The 19,178-nt window shown below is 41.6% G+C and overlaps 2 protein-coding genes across 3 annotated transcripts; both read left to right on the forward strand.

Annotated features, from left to right (window-relative positions):
* Positions 1–1,971: 1,971 nt before the first annotated feature.
* Positions 1,972–13,807, forward strand: LOC308281955 (ATP-dependent RNA helicase DHX15). 2 transcript variants are annotated; one of them, XM_080722298.1, is made up of 14 exons: positions 1,972–2,305; positions 4,724–5,057; positions 5,171–5,364; positions 5,988–6,147; positions 6,666–6,884; positions 7,125–7,292; positions 7,857–7,943; positions 8,421–8,570; positions 8,765–8,873; positions 8,967–9,158; positions 11,049–11,171; positions 11,794–11,984; positions 13,079–13,248; positions 13,355–13,807. In XM_080722298.1, exons 1-14 carry the CDS (start codon positions 2,088–2,090, stop codon positions 13,470–13,472), a joined length of 2,433 nt encoding a protein of 810 aa, XP_080578424.1. In that variant the 5' UTR covers positions 1,972–2,087; the 3' UTR covers positions 13,473–13,807. The 2 variants fall into 2 exon arrangements, with proteins under 2 accessions (XP_080578424.1, XP_080578425.1); XM_080722299.1 differs by lacking the exon at positions 1,972–2,305 and adding an exon at positions 3,302–3,489.
* Positions 13,808–15,344: 1,537 nt separating this feature from the next.
* Positions 15,345–18,436, forward strand: LOC308282247 (small ribosomal subunit protein eS6-like; the record flags this gene model as incomplete). The annotated part of the gene is made up of 6 exons (XM_080722592.1): positions 15,345–15,350; positions 15,975–16,106; positions 16,445–16,655; positions 16,925–17,071; positions 17,932–18,089; positions 18,281–18,436. The coding sequence occupies 6 exons, from the start codon at positions 15,345–15,347 to the stop codon at positions 18,377–18,379; spliced, it is 753 nt and encodes a 250-aa protein (XP_080578718.1). The 3' UTR covers positions 18,380–18,436.
* Positions 18,437–19,178: the final 742 nt, after the last annotated feature.

Here is a 19,178-nt window from a genome sequence, read left to right on the forward strand (position 1 = left end):
ATGTGTCGGTGGAATGAGATTTTCTGAATCCAGATTGGAACTCGTAAATCAGATTATTCTCATCGAGATATCTTGCAATCTGTTCGTAGACTATTTTCTCCATGACTTTGGATATGGAGCTGAGAATGGAAACGGGACGGTAGTTTCCAGGGTCTAGTTTGCTACCTTTTTTATGCAGGGGGGTTACTTTTGCTAGTTTGAAGTCCTGTGGGACATGACCCTGTTCGATGGAAAGGTTAATTATGTGGGTAATGATTGGAGCAATGGTGGCGGCTGAATCTCTGAGAAATCTAGCTGGAATTTTATCAAGGCCAGTGGCCTTGTGCTGAGGTAGGGCGCTCAGTTTTTTAAACACTTCATCAGTTGTCACTGTGGCAAGTTTAAAACTGTCTTTTATGACACCCAGTTTATTGTAGTATTTCTTAACAAAATTTATACCATACCGCCCAGATGGGGCGACCAGTCTTTCAACCAGTGAATGGGCCATGGTGGTAAAGGTTTTGTTAAGATGGGTAGCTACTTCACATTTGTCAGAAATGAGAGCGGCGTCCGTTTTGATGTTTATGCTGTGGCATATGTTTTTAGATTTTAAGCCTAATTGGTTGTTAAGCAACTTCCATAGGTCTCGTGGTTTATTTTTGTATTCGTCGATTTTGGTGTCGATGTAGTCTTTTTGGGCGGATCTACATAGTGCGATCGTCTGGTTTCTGAGTTTCTTGCACTGAGCAGTAAGATGTTTGATTTGGATCTTGAGGTCAGGGTTGAATTTTTTCCTAAGCTTTTTGCAACACTTACGTTTTTCATCGTACTTTTTGTCTCTGAGTTTAGCTGATTCGGCTATATCTGAGTTATACCATGGCTCTTGGCGGGCTTTAACCCTGGTGGTTTGCAAGGGGGCCACGTCGTCTAGAGCATTGGTCAATTTGGTTTTAAAACCACACCATGCTCCTTCGACATTTGTACAATTCAGTTCAGAAGAAAAGTCAGTATTCGCTAGTGTGTGATTTAATGCCTCACTGGAGTAGTTTTTGAGGCTTCTAGCTACCACTGTTTTGTGACCACTAGCCTTGGGTTTGTGTATTTTACGCGTACAGTAGATCATGTAATGATCACTAAGACCGCATACAATAGCCCCGCTAGCGGTGACTTTGGATTTGTCTGTGGTTACGATGAGATCTATGAGGGTTTGGGAGTGCTCCGTCACCCTGGTAGGTACGGTAACGAGCTGAGTGAGACCATATTGATTACATAACCCATTAAAGGACTTGAACAGGGGTGCTTCTTTACGCAAAGCACAAACATTCCAGTCGCCCAAAGCATAATACTCAATACCGTCCACCTTTGCTAAGCTCTCCTCAAACAGCTCAAAGAAGTCATTCTGGTCAGGGGGTCTATAGACTGCGCATATTAGTATATTTTTAGCATGTTCAAAAATTATCTCGACCCATACAGTTTCAAGAGAGCTGTGGTGTAGGTCAGGGCGAATGATAAAATTTAAATCATTGTGAATATACATGCAAACACCGCCTCCCTTCCTGTTCCTATCATTCCTAATGACAGTGTAATTGGTTATTTCAATGCTAGTATCTGAGAATGAGTCATCGAGTTTAGTCTCTGAGAAGGTTAAAATGTGTACCTTACCATCAAGAAACATAGCTTTGATTTGTTCCAGTTTGGGTTTCAAACTGTTGATGTTGAGATGAATCATTTTCAGTCCTCTTTTCACAAAAGTACCTTTCATGTCTGAGGTGTTCAAATAGCCATTATCAGGGCTGGGGGAGGGGGTTTCCCCTGTGTGTGAGTCCACATCCGTGTGTATTGGGGGTAGGGGGGCGCTGGGGGTGGGGGGGAGGTCATGTCCCGTTGATGTCTGAGAACCTAGACAATGGGATATCCAGCTTCTTTCATCGGCGCGAGGTGTCGAGGTGGCGGCGCCGGCGCAGATTGTATCAAAGCCGAGGTACGCCAACAGCCATGATTGGTTTCGGTCCCTGGGGGGTGGCGGGGCCAGCGGGGGGACATCCTGCTCGGTGGTACTGGTAATCTCCGGGGATCCGACTGCCGCGAACTGGGCACCAACAGCCACGATGTCGGGTGGTGGAGCCGGCGCGGGGGTGGACACACCGACGTCCGAGGTGCTCCGTGGGTCGGGTGGTCCCTCGTGGATCCGTGGTTCCTCCGAGTTGGCCGTGTTGGTAACCTCACTGGTCGACAATGGCGATGAGTCGACCGTGGAAAGACCATCCGCGGCTGCGAGAACGGCGGCGAGTCTGCGAGTCATCTGTCGGGTTGCAACCGGGCCAGGGTGGGTCTCTATATCTCCACAGAGTAGCAGCAAAAAGTAAATACAGGACCTTCTGTCCATACTACTGCCAACTGGGGGTTTGTTCTTTGTTGAGATCAGCGCACCAAAGACAGTCATTCTCCCGTAGCCAAGGTGTTTGGATTCCGACCCACCGTGGAGATAAAAATCACTGTGTGATTCCTCTCTGTCCTGCACATAATCCATCGTATCCAAGTTATGTGGGATCCACGGTGAACTCAAGCATGAGTCGGTAAACCATACGAGAAACGTTAGAAAAGATAAAAATATCCATCCCTTTGTCCCTGGTGAGTAGTTTACTGGCGCGCGGCGGCGGCTCCGGCGAGAAGTTGAGGAGCGAGAAAAAACGCGTCCGACCTGCATGGCTGCTGGCCCATTCCATCAAACTGCTATTAGCAAACTGCTAATAAACTCATCAATCAATCAATCAACCAACCAACCAACCAACCAACCAATCAATCAATCAAGCAATCAAGCAATCAAGCAATCAATCAATCACTGGAGAGAGACAGTTATAACTTCAAATAGATTATAACTGCAGAGTTACTGGGTTTCCTTTAACCCTTTTTCATGCTTCGGCGATTTGAAAAAGTCCAATCAAATCTCGTAAAGCGGTCCTTAATGTAAAATTGGCACGAAATGTTTTCCGATGGGGTCAGCGGCCAAGGGGTCATTGACATTAAAAAGTTGTTTGAGAAAACCAACCACATCAAAGAGAAGCGTACCGAATAAAACGCAACCAGTAGATGGCGTTGTCCTACTGCACGTTCCCTCTTGATTTTGTACAGATTAGATTTTTCTTTTATTTGTTCATTAAATGACTGCTATTTTGGGATTTATTTTTAATGTTTTTAAATTATAACAATTGAATACAAAATGTAGGAAAAAGAAAACAAATCAAGGGACCCATAAAAATGTGTCTGCGACCCACACATAGGTCCCGACCCCATTGTTTGGGAACCAGTGCCCTAGCTGATATTAGGAAGAGGAAGTTCCTGTTGTTGTGGCTCCTCGTATAAGGTTAACAGCTATCCACTACAGTGGCTAAATGCACCATTATATTATTTGATTGTGTGAAAGTCTGCCGTCTCAGCCCCAGGCATGTCTAAACGACACCGTCTAGATTTGGGCGATGATTACTCCTCCACCAAGAAGAGATCTGAGGGGTAAGTCCAGCTCTGTCACTTAATGTGCCAGTTAGCTGGATTGCTAGCTGATGCTATAATAGCCAACTGGACTAACGCCACCAAGCCGACATTAGCTTTAATTATTTCAGGATGCATTGGACTAACATGTGTAGGCTACTTAATCACTGGATCCCTAGTGGCAGTGTAACTGGCTGGCTGACGTTGATAACGCTCTTACAAGTTTAGGTTTATGTTATTAGCATAGCTAGCTAAATGTTTAGCTCGCTATGCTATTGTCAGCTGTACCTCTAACATTAGTTCTACGACAGGACACACGTGTGGTGTGTACGTTAGCTACATGCTAATGTGACATTAGCTGCTGACTGGCTCACACACTCGACTGGTTGGTTGATAGTTACTATTGTGTTTATTTGGATAGTTAATTAAAAACAAAAACACACAATAATAGCTTAGACTAATGGATTTAAGATATTAGCTTAGTGCCAGTTCGTTCACGCTACGAGCTGCAGATTATTCTGTCTTGCATACTTTTTTTAGGCAGCTACAAGTTAAAATAATACAAGTTAATTCACTTGTAGTTGAGTGTGTTAAGCTTCTACAGTCATTGTAATTGAATTTCCTCTCTGTGCATTTGTAAATGTTGCGTAGAATAAAATCACAAGACATCACATAGATCAATTCAAAGGAGCATTATTGGCTTTGCCAAAGCAAGTGTCAAAATATGAATAAAAACACAATGGGGAACATAATAGGCTACAGTTGGAGGGGGTACTACAGTACAGCATTGTGTAAACAGCTATGACACATTGTGTCGTTAATGTGTTTAGAGGTTGTTGTTGCTCTGTTTATACTGTATGTGCAGTAGGTCTAGATGAATGAATGAATGACTGAATGAAACTTTATTTGTATAGCACCCTTCATACAAAAATGCAGCTCAGAGATGTCACTCAATGGTTTGTAGTCCGTATTGTGGTTCTATTCCATTCTCTAGCCTTATTTTATCTTAATAGTTGACACATCTTGCTTCTGTGTTTGTACATTGTTGTATTTCTCCCAGTAGGTATGGGAGTTTGGTCATGTTTACAAACTCACTTTGGGTGTGTGTAATGTGTGGGAAGTATGTGTCTCTGATGTCTTTGTATAGTGGGCAGGTGGTTAGAAAGTGTAGCTCTGTTTCCTTTCCATCACATTTTGTAGGTCATGGCTATTGGTGTTTTATTGATCAGACTCTGGTCCACCTTGTTGTTGACAGGAGGGAAAGGGATCGTGACAGAGACCGTGAGGATCGCTCCAGGGACAAAGACCGGGACAGAGATCGAGACAGAGACCGGGACATAAAGCCTTCCGGTGTCTCATCAGCTAACAGTGTACCAGTGGGCCTGGTCATGGCACCTCTCAAACAGATGACAGTGAACCAGCAGATCAACCCTTTCACCAACCTGCCACACACCCCACGCTACTATGAGATCCTGAAGAAGAGGTTACAACTGCCTGTGTGGGAGTACAGGGAAAGTTTCAATGACATCATCACACGTCAACAGAGCTTTGTGTTGGTTGGAGAGACGGGCTCTGGAAAAACAACGCAGGTATGATGCACAATAAACATACAGTTTCAATGCAAGGCCAACACTACTATACATAAGCCTGAAAAGTACGGTAGCGACCAAGAGAGTCATAACCCCCTATATGCTCTATTCAGATTCCCCAGTGGTGTGTGGACCTGGTGAAAGGGTTACCTGGTTCTAAGCGAGCTGTAGCTTGTACGCAGCCTAGAAGAGTGGCCGCCATGAGTGTGGCTCAGAGGGTGGCAGACGAGATGGACGTAATGCTTGGACAAGAAGTTGGCTACTCGATTCGATTCGAGGACTGTAGCTCAGCCAAGACTATATTGAAGTACGTGACGTTTGCCTTGAGTTGTGTCAAACATTTTCCTAATTGAAATGTAATTTGTAGGGGTGTCGCACCAAATTCTGGGCCCTGGGTACAAGGATCCACTCACATTTTGTGCTTTAACTATTGAAAAATAGCAAGCTCACAGCACGGCACCGAGTGCCACGCTGCAAGCTTGTAGATCTGTTATTTTTGAAAAAAAGTCTTTGAATATTTCAAATCCTTCTGTGTTTATGTTTCTACGTCAGTGGTGCTCAAACCTTTTCTTGCAAAGGATCCCCAAAATGATATGTATTTGGCCACGGACCCTCATGTCAAAATATTTAGTTCCAGGGACCCCCCAGAAGCAAAGTTTGAGTTACAAATGTTATCTTAAAAAATACATATATTGAAATATTTTCACACATTTTCACGACTTTTCAAAAATAGCAAATCTACAGGCTCGCAGCACTTGGTGCCGTACTGTGAGCTTGTACTTTATATCTGCTATTTCTCATTAGCTAAAGTATAATATAATTAAGGCCCCTCCACCGTGGGCCCTAGTAACTCAGTCCCACTCCCCCCCCTCCCTTGTGACACCCCTGGTAACTTGTCATTTGATGACGTTTAATTTGTTCCTCTTGCAGGTACATGACGGACGGTATGTTGCTGAGGGAGGCCATGAATGACCCGTTGCTGGAGAGATATGGTGTGATCATTCTGGACGAGGCTCACGAGAGAACTCTAGCCACAGACATCCTGATGGGAGTCCTGAAGGAAGTGGTCAGACAAAGATCAGATCTGAAGGTGTTTCTCTCCTTTTCAAAATAAATCACAGACATGTTCACTGACAGTTACACACGTTTTTGTAGCTTGTATTTATTTATAATCAGGACTGCAGAATGTGTACAACATTGATTGAACATTGATTATCTCTCCCAGGCCGTGAGTCGGATTATGTTAATGAATGTATATACTGTATATACAGCAAAAAAATGAGACCATACACACAGTATGTAAGATAACTTCAAATAACTGCACCCTGTGTTAAAGCTCCCAAACGTATTTAAAGTGCATGTCATTGACTGACATGGTCGAAACATTTAAATTTGTTTTGGAGCTTTAACCCAGTGTGCAAATATTTTAAATTCTCTTTGATTCCTGCTTTATCCAGCACCTGGCTTACATACAAGTATAATAGGCAAACATATGGAAAAAATATCACTCACTGCAAGCTTTTTTGTTATTTGACATGCAAAGTATATATGGTTTCAGTGGTTGAGAAGAGGAAGAAAAACAAATAATGCATTTTCTTTAATGTTTAGGTAATAGTCATGAGTGCCACACTAGATGCTGGCAAATTCCAGGTGTACTTTGACAACTGTCCCCTGCTGACAATCCCTGGGCGTACACACCCTGTAGAGATTTTCTACACCCCTGAGCCAGAGCGGGATTACCTTGAAGCAGCTATTCGCACTGTCATTCAGATCCACATGTGTGAGGAAGAGGAAGGTGACTGTCTTCTGTTCCTCACTGGCCAAGAGGTAATGCTGGATTTATACTTGTCCATCTTCCAAAAATAGCCAATCAATATTATTTCTGAAAATTGCGAATTCACAAGCTCACAATGCAGCTATTTTTGGTGCATGCGATTCTGAAGTCCAATTAATGGACATCGCTGTTTGACACAGTATAAATTATTAGACTACATGGTGTATGCTTGTGTAGTCCAGAGACCTTCCTCAACAGCTGAACTGTCTGTAACCCAACTTTCATTGTTTAAGGAAATTGACGAGGCCTGCAAACGGATCAAGCGTGAGGTGGATGACCTTGGACCTGAGGTGGGAGACATCAAAATCATTCCACTGTACTCCACACTGCCACCACAGCAGCAACAAAGGATCTTTGAGGCGGCGCCTCCAAGGAAACCTAGTGGTGCGATTGGAAGAAAGGTAAATTAACTAACTATTTGAACCCTACCATCCATATTCTGGGGGAACCATTAGCCAAATAGACGATCTACAAGATCACGTCGGGACGCGTTGTGAGATTGTACATCGCCAAAGAGATTTGGTGTCGACTGAAAAAAAGTGTAGCCTGGTATAACCAGCCTAGATAATAATGCAGCTAACTAACACTTAACTGCAATATCATCCCCTCCTTGTTTTAACATGGGTGGATGTTCTAGCTGAGCTAGGCTAAAAAAAGTGGTCCAGGGGTGCCCGCTGGCCTACTGGTCCAGGCGCATACCACTTAGGCATTGCCACATAGGCATGGATGCCTGGCGTCGCTGGTTCGATTCCCGATGCGGACGACCTTTGCCGCGTGTCACAACCCATCTCTCCCCCATTTCCTGTCAGTCTACTGTCCTATCAATAGATAGGACAGTAGACACCAAATCTAAAGCAATTAAGTGGTTCATGTTATTATTGTGATACAATCTTACATATTTGGTTTGTCAGATTTTGAAATCTGCACTTGAGTTAACAGCTAACAACCCATTACCTCTTCTCAAGGTTGTGGTGTCAACAAACATTGCTGAAACCTCCCTGACCATTGATGGAGTTGTGTTTGTCATTGATCCTGGATTTGCGAAGCAAAAGGTAGGCACTAGGCAGGGTCGTTTTAGCGTCTGTATGTAATCCATTGTAATTATACTTGACTGTTACACCCTTTACCTTTATTGCCACTTATTTACCTGTACAGTTCTGTTAAATGTGATGTGGTACTTTTTGACACTGTTGATGTATTTATTTATACTTGATTAGCTAGTAGGTCTTACCGAGATATCCTGGCCGATTCATACTCCACTTTTAGAGACTAATTTATTTTGGTTCGGCTCTGTCCAAACTACAATCTGACCTCATTCAGCGATTCGGGGGGGTACCATATTTAATTCGGCTGTTCCGTGCCACCAAGCTTGTGTGACTCCCCGAACCGAACCGAAATAAAAGTGGAGTATGAATCGTCCCTTTTCAGTGTTTCTTTTCCTAATAAAGTTGTTGTTTCCCTCTTCCCTAGTATAGAGCCTTTGGGTACAAAGCGCGATATAAATTAGAGATGTTATTATTTGTGTTCAGGTGTACAATCCTCGCATTAGAGTGGAGTCGTTGCTTGTCACAGCCATCAGTAAAGCCTCTGCCCAGCAGAGGGCAGGGCGAGCTGGCAGAACACGTCCAGGAAAGTGTTTCCGTCTCTACACAGAAAAGGCCTATAAAACAGAGATGCAGGTAAGTTACCAGAGTGTGAAATACATAATCCTTTCACCCAGTAAAGTTTACACTTGGGTAAAATAAAAAGCATATTTCGATTGATTTGTTCTTGGCATGAATATTATAACGCATAAGTGGTTTGGTAAATGTTTGTGGACCATTTTCAGACTTGTCCGATACATTTAACAAACTGTGCCTCTTATCCTTTACAGGATAACACCTACCCTGAGATTCTACGGTCCAACTTGGGATCTGTTGTGTTACAGTTGAAGAAGCTAGGTATTGATGACCTTGTGCACTTTGACTTCATGGACCCACCAGGTGAGGAATGATTTAAGAAGGCTGCATTGGCTATGATCCCTCCTATCTAGGCATTTTCCTTTCAACCATCTCCTTCTCTCACCACCCTCCTAGCTCCAGAGACACTGATGCGGGCCCTTGAGTTGTTGAATTACCTGGCAGCCCTCAACGATGACGGTGACCTTACGGAGCTGGGCTCCATGATGGCAGAGTTTCCCTTAGACCCCCAGTTGGCAAAGATGGTCATTGCCAGCTGCGAGTTTAACTGCTCAAATGAGATCCTTTCCATTACTGCCATGCTGTCAGGTAATGCCCAGGATTGGGCTGACTTCCACCTTGCCTGCTCTAGGCCAGGTTTCTAATAAACGAATGTATTAGTCTTTTAAGCCACAGATATTGAAATCTTAAAGATTTGATGTGGTGGTTTTGCATGATCTGGATGCCTGGCTCTGCTGTTTAACAGTAGACCCACAATTTTGGCAAAGTGCTTATTTCAGTGAATATGTTTTTCCCTCGAGTCCTACAGACTTAAATCTCCTCCTCCAAAAATGGGAAGGGCAGGCACCACTTTACTTTATCCATGAGTTTTTTTATGAATGCCTTGGGCATCATTATAAAACTTCCTGTATCTACCTGTCATGTGTTGGGGGGGGTGGGGCATGTTTTTGAACGATGAAGTGTCTGGCCAAGAGAATCATACAAATATTGGGGGAGACCGAACAAAGCTGAAAAAGCCTAGGCATGTCTAAAACACATGACCTACTTTGGTCAATTTAGCATTGCTGAAGTGGGTTCTGTGAAGCAACTGGCACTGCATTAGGCCATGTCTGGTATATATAATGACATGTGCACGAGACTGAGACTGTCATTTAATCCTTGTCAGAGATGTCAACACCCAAGTAATGCTCCTTTGCGGCATAGAGTGAGGGTGGGTGGATGTAGGGCGTCACTGTTGTCATAGATAGATAGAAGAAGAAGAATTTACCTATGTCCTCCCACAAGGGAAATTCAGTTTTCAGCTTAACCCAGCTGACCCCCAGTGCTTCGCACAAGGCGCGCAGGGAGGGGAGCAGTGATAGCTGGAGCGGGGAATCGTACCTGCGACCTCTGGGACCTCCGGAGTCCTAGGTGTGGACACTAACCACTCAGCTATCACTGCTATACCAACCACCGTAGATATCAGCCACCTTTTGATAACAGAAACTTCGGTACGGTGGTTGGTGAAATGTGGAAACTGCTTTTGAAAAGAATGAAAATGATGGCTGTTGGACAAGTTATATTTGATCTATAAAGTGTCAGGGTCCTTAATTATGGCTAGCTTATAATTGTGATTGTTGCTTACTGTATTGTTTGTTTTAATATACAGAGCCATAAGAAAATAGATTATAGTGGAAAAGGTAATTCTAAAAGTGAAACTTTCATAATTAAGATTCATTGTGCATAAAGTGAAATCTTGATGATTATAGCATAGAGGTCATGAAGAAAAACAAATTCCATATGTCAAAATATGACATAAGACAAAAATAACACAAACAAATATCTTACCTACTTAGAGAATCTATGTTGATGAGGAAGATGGGGGACACCAGACCCAACCATACAGATGAGTTTAAGGCTGCTATCAAAGCAAACCTAGGCTTCCATAGCACCTCAGCAGTGATCACCTCCATGCTACGTCCCATTGATTGTCATTTGTTCAAAAGTAGCCCAGACAAAGTAGTGTGAGCATATGGTAGACATTCTGTATGAATTGAAATATTTAACTTAATGCGCAATGAATCTAGATTGTATCAATCTTCACTTTTCAAATTATATTGAAGAAAATTAACTTTTCCACAATATTCTTTATATATATATATATATATTTTTTTTAGATGGGTCTGTATATTGTGAGCTACATAAAGAGTTATTGTTATTGTTGTTGTCCCTAACAATTTCTAGTTGTGTGAAAACTTTTGTTTTGCAGATGTGGTTAATTGAAACTGCCTTCTCCGAGCTAATAGGCAAATACTACACTGTTGGGAATGACCTTGAAAGACTGCAGACCCCCCCATCCCCTTTGATAGACCTTGTGGGCCTGCCCTGTCCCAACGATCTGTTGCGTGCCCTAGCATCATAGGCTTTACTTCACTGTTTATGAATGCTTGACTCATCCCTATGGGCGGCTTTGTTGGGGCCCATACCAACCTTGTTTAGTCCCACAGTGTTTTGTCCGGCCTACGGAGGCTAAGAAGGCAGCTGACGAGTCCAAGATGAGGTTTGCCCATATCGATGGGGATCACCTGACGCTGCTTAACGTCTACCACGCCTTCAAACAGAGTAAGCACACCAATACACCTGGACGCAACCTTTTACAACCACAGAACTGTAAGATGAATTGGAGATATATTCACAAGTCTATTGGCATTGTGGGATTATAGCATAATAATGTTGATTTAACCACATGGCATCCCTTTGTTGGGAAGAACAGTTTAAAGCATTTCTGACATTTACAAAAATAGATCGGCTATTTTCTCTATTTTTTAAATGAGGCTTAACCTTAACAAATTGGGCTAATGAACTGAGTAGGCCGGGTGTTTATTTTTACAAATTAGTCCTTTTACTAATTTGAATGTGTGTACGAATATTGATGTCTTGTATATTATTGTATGTCTTTAATTAAATATCTCTGAGTTGAATACACAGGACCAAAATGAAAATGAGACCCGAGTGATTTTGGTGTTATCCTTGTTTATCATTGTAAAATTGTACTATCAATCATTAGATTTTAATCCTATATTTGAGCGGTGCTAACCGCTCCTACAACTTTGTGTGTTTGTATGTAAGTATGTACAGTATGTCCCACACTTGGCTCATTGGCCAAGCTTCGCGGTAAAAACACTGTTCACTTCAACTTGGTGTGATTTCTTTTCTTCTTTTTTTCTTTTTCTTTTTCCTCCAGACCATGAGGCCAACCAGTGGTGCTATGACAACTTTGTCAACTACCGTTCGTTGATGTCGGCTGACAATGTGCGGCAGCAGCTGTCCAGGATCATGGACCGCTTCAGCCTACCCCGTCGGAGCACAGAGTTTACCAGCAGAGATTACTACACCAACATCCGTCGGGCACTTTGCACTGGCTTCTTCATGCAGGTAAATGATGTCTTCAAACAAATCAGTTTAACATTCTGACTCTGCTTAATGTCTGAATTGGTTGTGTGAATATGATTTATATTAAAGATCCTGGCATTCCCTCCACTTCACACAGCGAATTGCAAAAGTGACCCATTGAGCTTGTAGATTGTGTCCAAATGTTCTCCCCAGAATAGGTATACTGAAGTTAATAGTAAACTCTACCAATAGTTTACTGTACCAGTAAGTATTGGTACTTATATTATGCATCTGCACTATACGTTTGCAAAAATATAGTGTTATATCTGACAATAACCTGCTGTTAAAAGATAAGGTCGAAATTGGGTGAAAATAATTCAAGGAATGTATTTTGAGAAGCAGCGCTGTCACAGCTGTCATTTGCAAACTGCTCAGTACCCCTGGCCTTGGGGCTAAACGATGATTAGTTGTGCACTGTGACTCACCAAAAAATAGCTGATCTACAAGCTCACAAGCATTGCAGTGCAACATTATGTGAGTTTGCAGATATTTTAGATCTTTAATTTCAACGGTTATGTTGACGGTTAAGAGCAGCCCTACTGGCCAAGTGAGCAGCTTGAGCTCTGCTAGTCATTAATTCCCCGACTTATTATTTACATTGTGGTTAAGATTGAGCGGTCTCCTCCTTCTCAACATTATTTTGTAAGTGCACATAAATCAGGCAGTGTAATGCAGTTCTCTTCCATTTTTGCTGATGGAAATAAATTGTCTGATCTAATTTTGGTACCACTCTGGCCCTAACCCTGTAATCCACTGGCTAGTGGAAAAGGGACAGCTCTGCTACATTGGCAAATATATCAATTTAATTAACAAGAACAATTTATTTTGATGATTGAATACATCCAATTCTGCTGTATATGAGGTATGGCAAACCAGATTAAGGATCATTATATACTTCACGTTTCTGTAAACTAAATACTAGATAAATACTACTAGAGGTTCATGTCTGGCCATTGCCGTAGCCGCCATTCCCAACAACTATTGGGCCCCAACAAGGGTTCATTAATCATGAGTCTGAATTGAGTTTGTAAATTACAAATGTAATTTATTGTTTTTGTTTGTTTTCACTTTTGCAGGTGGCTCATTTGGAGCGCACTGGCCATTACCTCACAGTCAAAGACAACCAAGTTGTCCAACTACATCCTTCTACAGTCCTGGACCATAAGCCTGAGTGGGTGCTCTACAACGAGTTTGTCCTCACTACAAAGAATTACATTCGCACTTGCACAGATATCAAACCAGAATGGTATGCAACATTTATTTAATTCTTTGTATTGACCATTATGCTGGTACATGACTTCCATGTACAGTTATGTGGTATTGGTTTTTAATTTATATTAATTTTGTTACAGGCTTGTGAAGATTGCCCCACAGTACTATGAAATGGGCAACTTTCCACAGTGTGAGGCTAAAAGACAGCTGGAGCGAATTGTTGCCAAACTAGAGACCAAGGAGTACTCCCAATACTGAATGGACGGGAGCACCAGAGAAAGTGTCCCGGAAAATAATTGCATATTATAGTTTTAGAATTTTCTGTCTTGTTTTATCTCAATGTTTCAAATTTCAAGGTTTGATTTTTATATGAATATTTTGTTTGGCATTGGAATTTCTTCCCCTTCATTCTTGTTAAATGTACGGCTAGATTATATATCAGTGGCAAATATTAGGCTTCTTTGAAAAGGCATTTCAAAAGAAATAATGTGAAGGTGTCGCCTAAATGTGGTTGACTTTCCTGTAGGAAATTGGTAAAATATGGAAGATTATGTACTTGCCTTGTTTCTTTAATAAAGAAGCTTTGACTGAAATTGTGTCCAATCAGTATTCAAATATGAAGTATGCAGTATCTATCTTTATATTAAGTGCAGCTATCAAATGTATATATTCATTTCAGATATACATTTAAACCGGCTTCTTACACTAGGGTGATGGTGTACTGTGTAAAATATGATGACAGGTGTTCAGGCAGACTCAACAGGAAAAATGCATGAGCAGGATGTCACTCATCAGATTTGCTGATTGGTCATTGCATGAAACGGAAAGAAAAAGAAATCTCAACCCATAAGTAATTTTCATCTGATGCCAAACTTTTGCTAGTGGTTTCTATTTCTCTATGTCCACATAGTAGTGGTAAACTGTTGCTTGACATTTGGAAATAATTGAAAATGAGATCATGTACCTAATATGTAATCTACCTAATGTTATCTCGGCATCTTCAGTAGTGTTTGGCTGATGGACATTGCAAATCTGGAAGTCAAGAAGACGCTGTTAAGAGAAAGCCAGCAGGCATTGAGGAGGCATCCTCACTTCACATACTATGGGGCTTTTAAAGGACCGGGTCACCTCTCTGGGACAACCAGATCTTATTTTATTGTTGTTTGGGACACGATCAACACAATCCTAAGTACTTTTTTGTGTTCAATCTGTGTTTTTAGATATTTTAGGATTTCAGCATGATTGTAGCATGCTACAACCAGTTGTAGCATGCTGAAATACTAAAATATCTAAAAACACAGATTGAACACAAAAAAGTACTTAGGATTGTGTTGATCGTGTCCCAAACAACAATAAAATAAGATCTGGTTGTCCCAGAGGTGACCTGTTTTTTTGCAGTCAGACCTCCAAGCAGATTTATTGTCAATATCTGTCCCTCGCTATTTCAACAGATCCGAGACAAAAATAACGACTAAAGTATAATTCTACCACTTTCCTTTCAACAACAAAGAAGAAAAATTAGTAAATAGTAAAAATGGTGAAAAGATTCGCTTTTTTGGGGGGCAAAAGTTCTCCTCTGCCAACAAAATGATGTCAGACTTAACAGCCCCATAAATATATTTTACAATTCTTTTGTAGAGGATTACATTTTGAATAGAGATTTGTATTTGCACTTCTTGTAGCTGTCCAGCAGATGGTGGTGTTTCATTACCCCCAGCCCCGCCTTGGGTTGTTTTAGTGACAAGGGAGCGCTTGTTTTGTATCAATTGACCGTCCGGAATAGCCTATAAAATGAGGATTTAATTAAATTAAAATAAATGTAGTGGGGTAAAAGTACAATATTTGGATCGGATATGTAGTGGAGTAGAAGTAAAAGTATTGGAAATTGGAATTATTCGAGTAAAGAGTGCAAATACCTAAAAATATAAGTCAATCTTGTACTTTGTTACTTTACTTTTACACCACTGGTAATTAGTGTCATTGGTAACACGTGTGAAGGTAGGCTCCTTGAAAAGGAGGACCTGGCTGGGCGGTGCACACTCACACTGCTCTTGTTCAACATAACATCCCGTTCCAGATATATTCTTCTTTTCTCAGTGTGTTTAGAGATTTTGCTGTTGAGGTTTCAAGATGAAGGTATGAAGTTTCCTCATTTGTTTTCCTTATGTTTTCACACAGTCTATAAAATAATGTAGGAGTGATTGAAGCCCTGACTCTTAATGTTAAACATTTGAATTCTGTTGTGTCATGTGAAACATGGCTTTATCACGTGGGATGCCTAGATTTTTACAGACGGAGCTAACAATGGCTATCTCTTCAGAAATGCGCACTTTAATAGTTTAATTCAAGCTTCAAATAACTTTGAACCTCTTTTCTATGCTGGATGTTTTAATGTCCAACTATGGGCGCTGAATCATAGTTCACAGTTGCAAAGCTGTGGCTAGTTGGCTTGCCAGAGGTAAACAGGCCTGTGCATAATTGGGGAAAGAAGGGAACTCCTGAAAATATTTTGTCAACTTTCTTAATAAATGGACTTGTTCACTTTTTTAATAAGTGCAAGGAATATGGCTTAGAAGCAAAAGAATGGGTAGGTGGAGACATTGACCTGTAATGGGCTACATCGAGTGTCAAAAAGGTTGATAGGCAAGATCTTTAACCTTTTATTATAACTGAAACTGCTGAAATGAAAGTTGGTGCTACATCCCTTGGTTTAACGCAAACACTTGGCAGCACAAGGTTCTTATAGTTTGTGTCTTTCAGCTGAACATCTCCTTCCCGGCCACTGGCTGTCAAAAGCTGATTGAAGTGGAGGACGAAAGAAAGATTAGGATCTTTTATGAGAAGCGCATGGCTACTGAGGTGGCTGCTGACCCTCTTGGAGATGAGTGGAAGGTAAGACATGTTTAAGGGGAATAACCACATGGCTGTAGATTTATTACATGGCTGTATTGCACATTGAAAACCGGCTGCCTTTGGACTCATCTATATAGAGTGTGTGTGGGAATAAGGGTTTCTGTTCTAACAATATAAATATCACCTGAATTATCAACTTCTAGTTGAACTGCATTAAATCTGACCTCACCTGGTTAACATTTACCTAGTTAATGGTAGTTTATACAAGCATACGTTGCAAAACTCGAGACCTGCAATGACAGATGTTATGTTCTAAATGTAGTGAGACCAATGCAGTTCATTCATGTCAACATGTTCTTGTTTACCTGCTCATTCAGGGCTATGTGGTGCGCATCAGTGGAGGCAATGACAAGCAGGGCTTCCCAATGAAGCAGGGTGTGTTGACCCAAGGCCGTGTGCAACTGCTGATGTTCAAAGGCCACTCGTGCTACCACCCTCGCAGGACTGGCGAGCGCAAGCGCAAGTCAGTCCGTGGTTGCATTGTCGACGCCAACCTCAGCGTTCTCAACTTGGTTATCGTCAAGAAGGGTAAAGCACACGATTTGGACCGTGTCTGTCATGAGAAATCATAATTTCAAGTTTTAGGCTTTATACTATGGGATGATTCTAATGGCTTCCCGATGGCTTGGAGCAAGTAAAGATTTCTGCAATCGCCTCCAAATTACTAAAATGGCAAGCTATGCTAGTTAGAGGAAGTTCTTACTGTTGATATGCAACTTAGAATGGGACATTTGAGCTTTGTAGATAATTTGAACTTTTGTATACACAAACATGTCTTGTACTACTTGTGTGCTTAGGTGAGAAGGAAATTCCCGGATTGACTGATCAGACTGTACCTCGTCGCCTGGGTCCCAAGAGGGCCAGCAAGATCCGCAAGCTCTTCAACCTTTCTAAGGAGGATGACGTGAGGCAGTATGTTATTAGGAGGCGTGTGACTAAAGAAGGTGAGGCTTGGTCGGGGGATCTTGATAGTCCAACATCCCATTAGTCCAACTAAGGTTAGGGTTGGCATTCACCAGCGTCAGACTAATGACAACCCATACTGGCTACAAATTGTATGCACCTGTGATCATGGATGGCCAGCACCCATGTTTGGATCTGAATAAAGACTGTTATGTTCAATTCTAATTTCAAACTTGGTTTCAGTAAAATGGAGCTGCTCAGTGGCAGTATCTACTGCATAGTACTGTGTTCTATTTGTCTGTCATTCAATGTTATATGAGATACTTTAATGGTTTCCTGTTGAAATAAGCTTAGTCTTTTCATGGATCTCCTTTTAGTAGACCTTGTACTAGTGAACTGTACCGTCATGAATCTGTACATTTTCCTATGCAAACTTCTAATAAAGCCTTCAATCAATCAATCAATCAATCAGTATAGTGACACTGCATGTTTTTAAATGGTTTTATTTCTTAAAAAAAAATGTTTTAGCAAATTCAACATAAAAAAGGTGGAACCAGGGTGGGTCATGGCAAATGGAGCCTGCTGGTTGGTCAGTCAGGGACCAACCAGAAGGCTAATAAAGGGTGAATTGGCCTTGATACTTGAATCCCATCGGCATGTAACAGAAGGCCCTGATGCTATGGTTATTTAGAGTTTGCTTCTTATTTCTTTAAAGACTTAGCTGGCCTATACTAGCTAAACATTGTTGCAGTTAAAGATTTCTGCTGGCTAGACCTCTAAAAGATGTCTAAATTTGATTTTCATGGTCTGACTGACAGCTATACGATCATTCTGTGACCACTTGGGATTGCACTTTTCTTAAGAGCTACTGACAACTGGCTTTGTCTTCTAACTCAACCAGGCAAGAAGCCCAGAACCAAGGCTCCCAAGATCCAGAGACTGGTCACACCTCGTGTGCTGCAGCACAATAGGCGCCGCGTTGCACTCAAGAAAAGGCGTGCACAGAAAAACAAAGATGAAGCCGCTGACTACGCCAAGTTGCTGGCCAAAAGACTGAAGGTATTGTTACAATGACAAATAAACTCTAATCTAATCTAAGGTATGGAGTGAACGTCTGAAAATGGAAGCTAAACTACTGCAGAAGGTTCTGTCATATAATTGTTGCCAAATCACAAGGTCTACAGCTGTGCGATCATGGCAACCTGTCCTGCAACTGTATTTGACATGCACGTTTTTGTTTTTCCAAACAGGAGGCCAAGGACAAGCGGCAGGAACAAATTGCCAAGAGGCGTCGCCTTTCTTCCCTGAGGGCATCCGCATCAAAAGCTGAGAAAACTGCAGAGAAGTAAATTACTGCGTTGATGTGCACCACATAGCCCAGCATCAGTCAGCAAGAAATGGCAATGTGCAAGAAGTGTTTATGCTGAAATAAATATTCAAATGGGCTAAATTCTGTTTTTATTCCACTCCTTACATTTCAGTTGTGACTGTAATATTAGGACTTGGATGTTTAGATGAATTGACTTATACTTGGTTGTGCATGGTTGTCACGCACAAGTTGACCAAGCTCTCAACACGTCGGCTGGAATGTGTAGATGTTTCTGTGCTGTGCAAGAAAGTCTAAATTGCGTCTAGGCTTTAAATGTGTTTGAGTTGGATACATAATCCAGAGTTGAGAGGGTAACATGTTTACTGTATCCTCTATTAATGACTGACTTGGTTGTAAGGTCTGCACAGAGTAGCTAGTTTTTCACTTTTACTTATTGAGGGATTTTACTTTTTAGATCCTGCAGGAGAACCTGAGGTTAAAAGTGTTGTAGCATCAACCTGTGGCCTTGTTGCTGTTTCTGACAGATTGCATTGCTTACGATGTCAAACAGTGCATTTTTGCAGCCAGTTACACTGGAAAAACACTTCTGCAAAATCTATCCACATGGTTTGGGGTTTACTGTATAATCAGTAGCAACATAACACAAAGTTGTCACAGACAGTAAATCGAATGCATGACCCTTGAAGATATTACATTTGAACAGCCCATATCTTCACATCAGCCCTAATTTAAGAAGCTTGCAAGTCTTTTCCTTTTCAAAAGGTGGCCACTTCCACGTTCTAGTAGTATTTGCCCATTTAAAAAACATTCTGTAATCT

Source organism: Nannobrachium achirus (genome assembly GCF_963921795.1).
Source record: "Nannobrachium achirus genome assembly, chromosome: 3".
NCBI classification, from domain to species: domain Eukaryota; kingdom Metazoa; phylum Chordata; class Actinopteri; order Myctophiformes; family Myctophidae; genus Nannobrachium; species Nannobrachium achirus.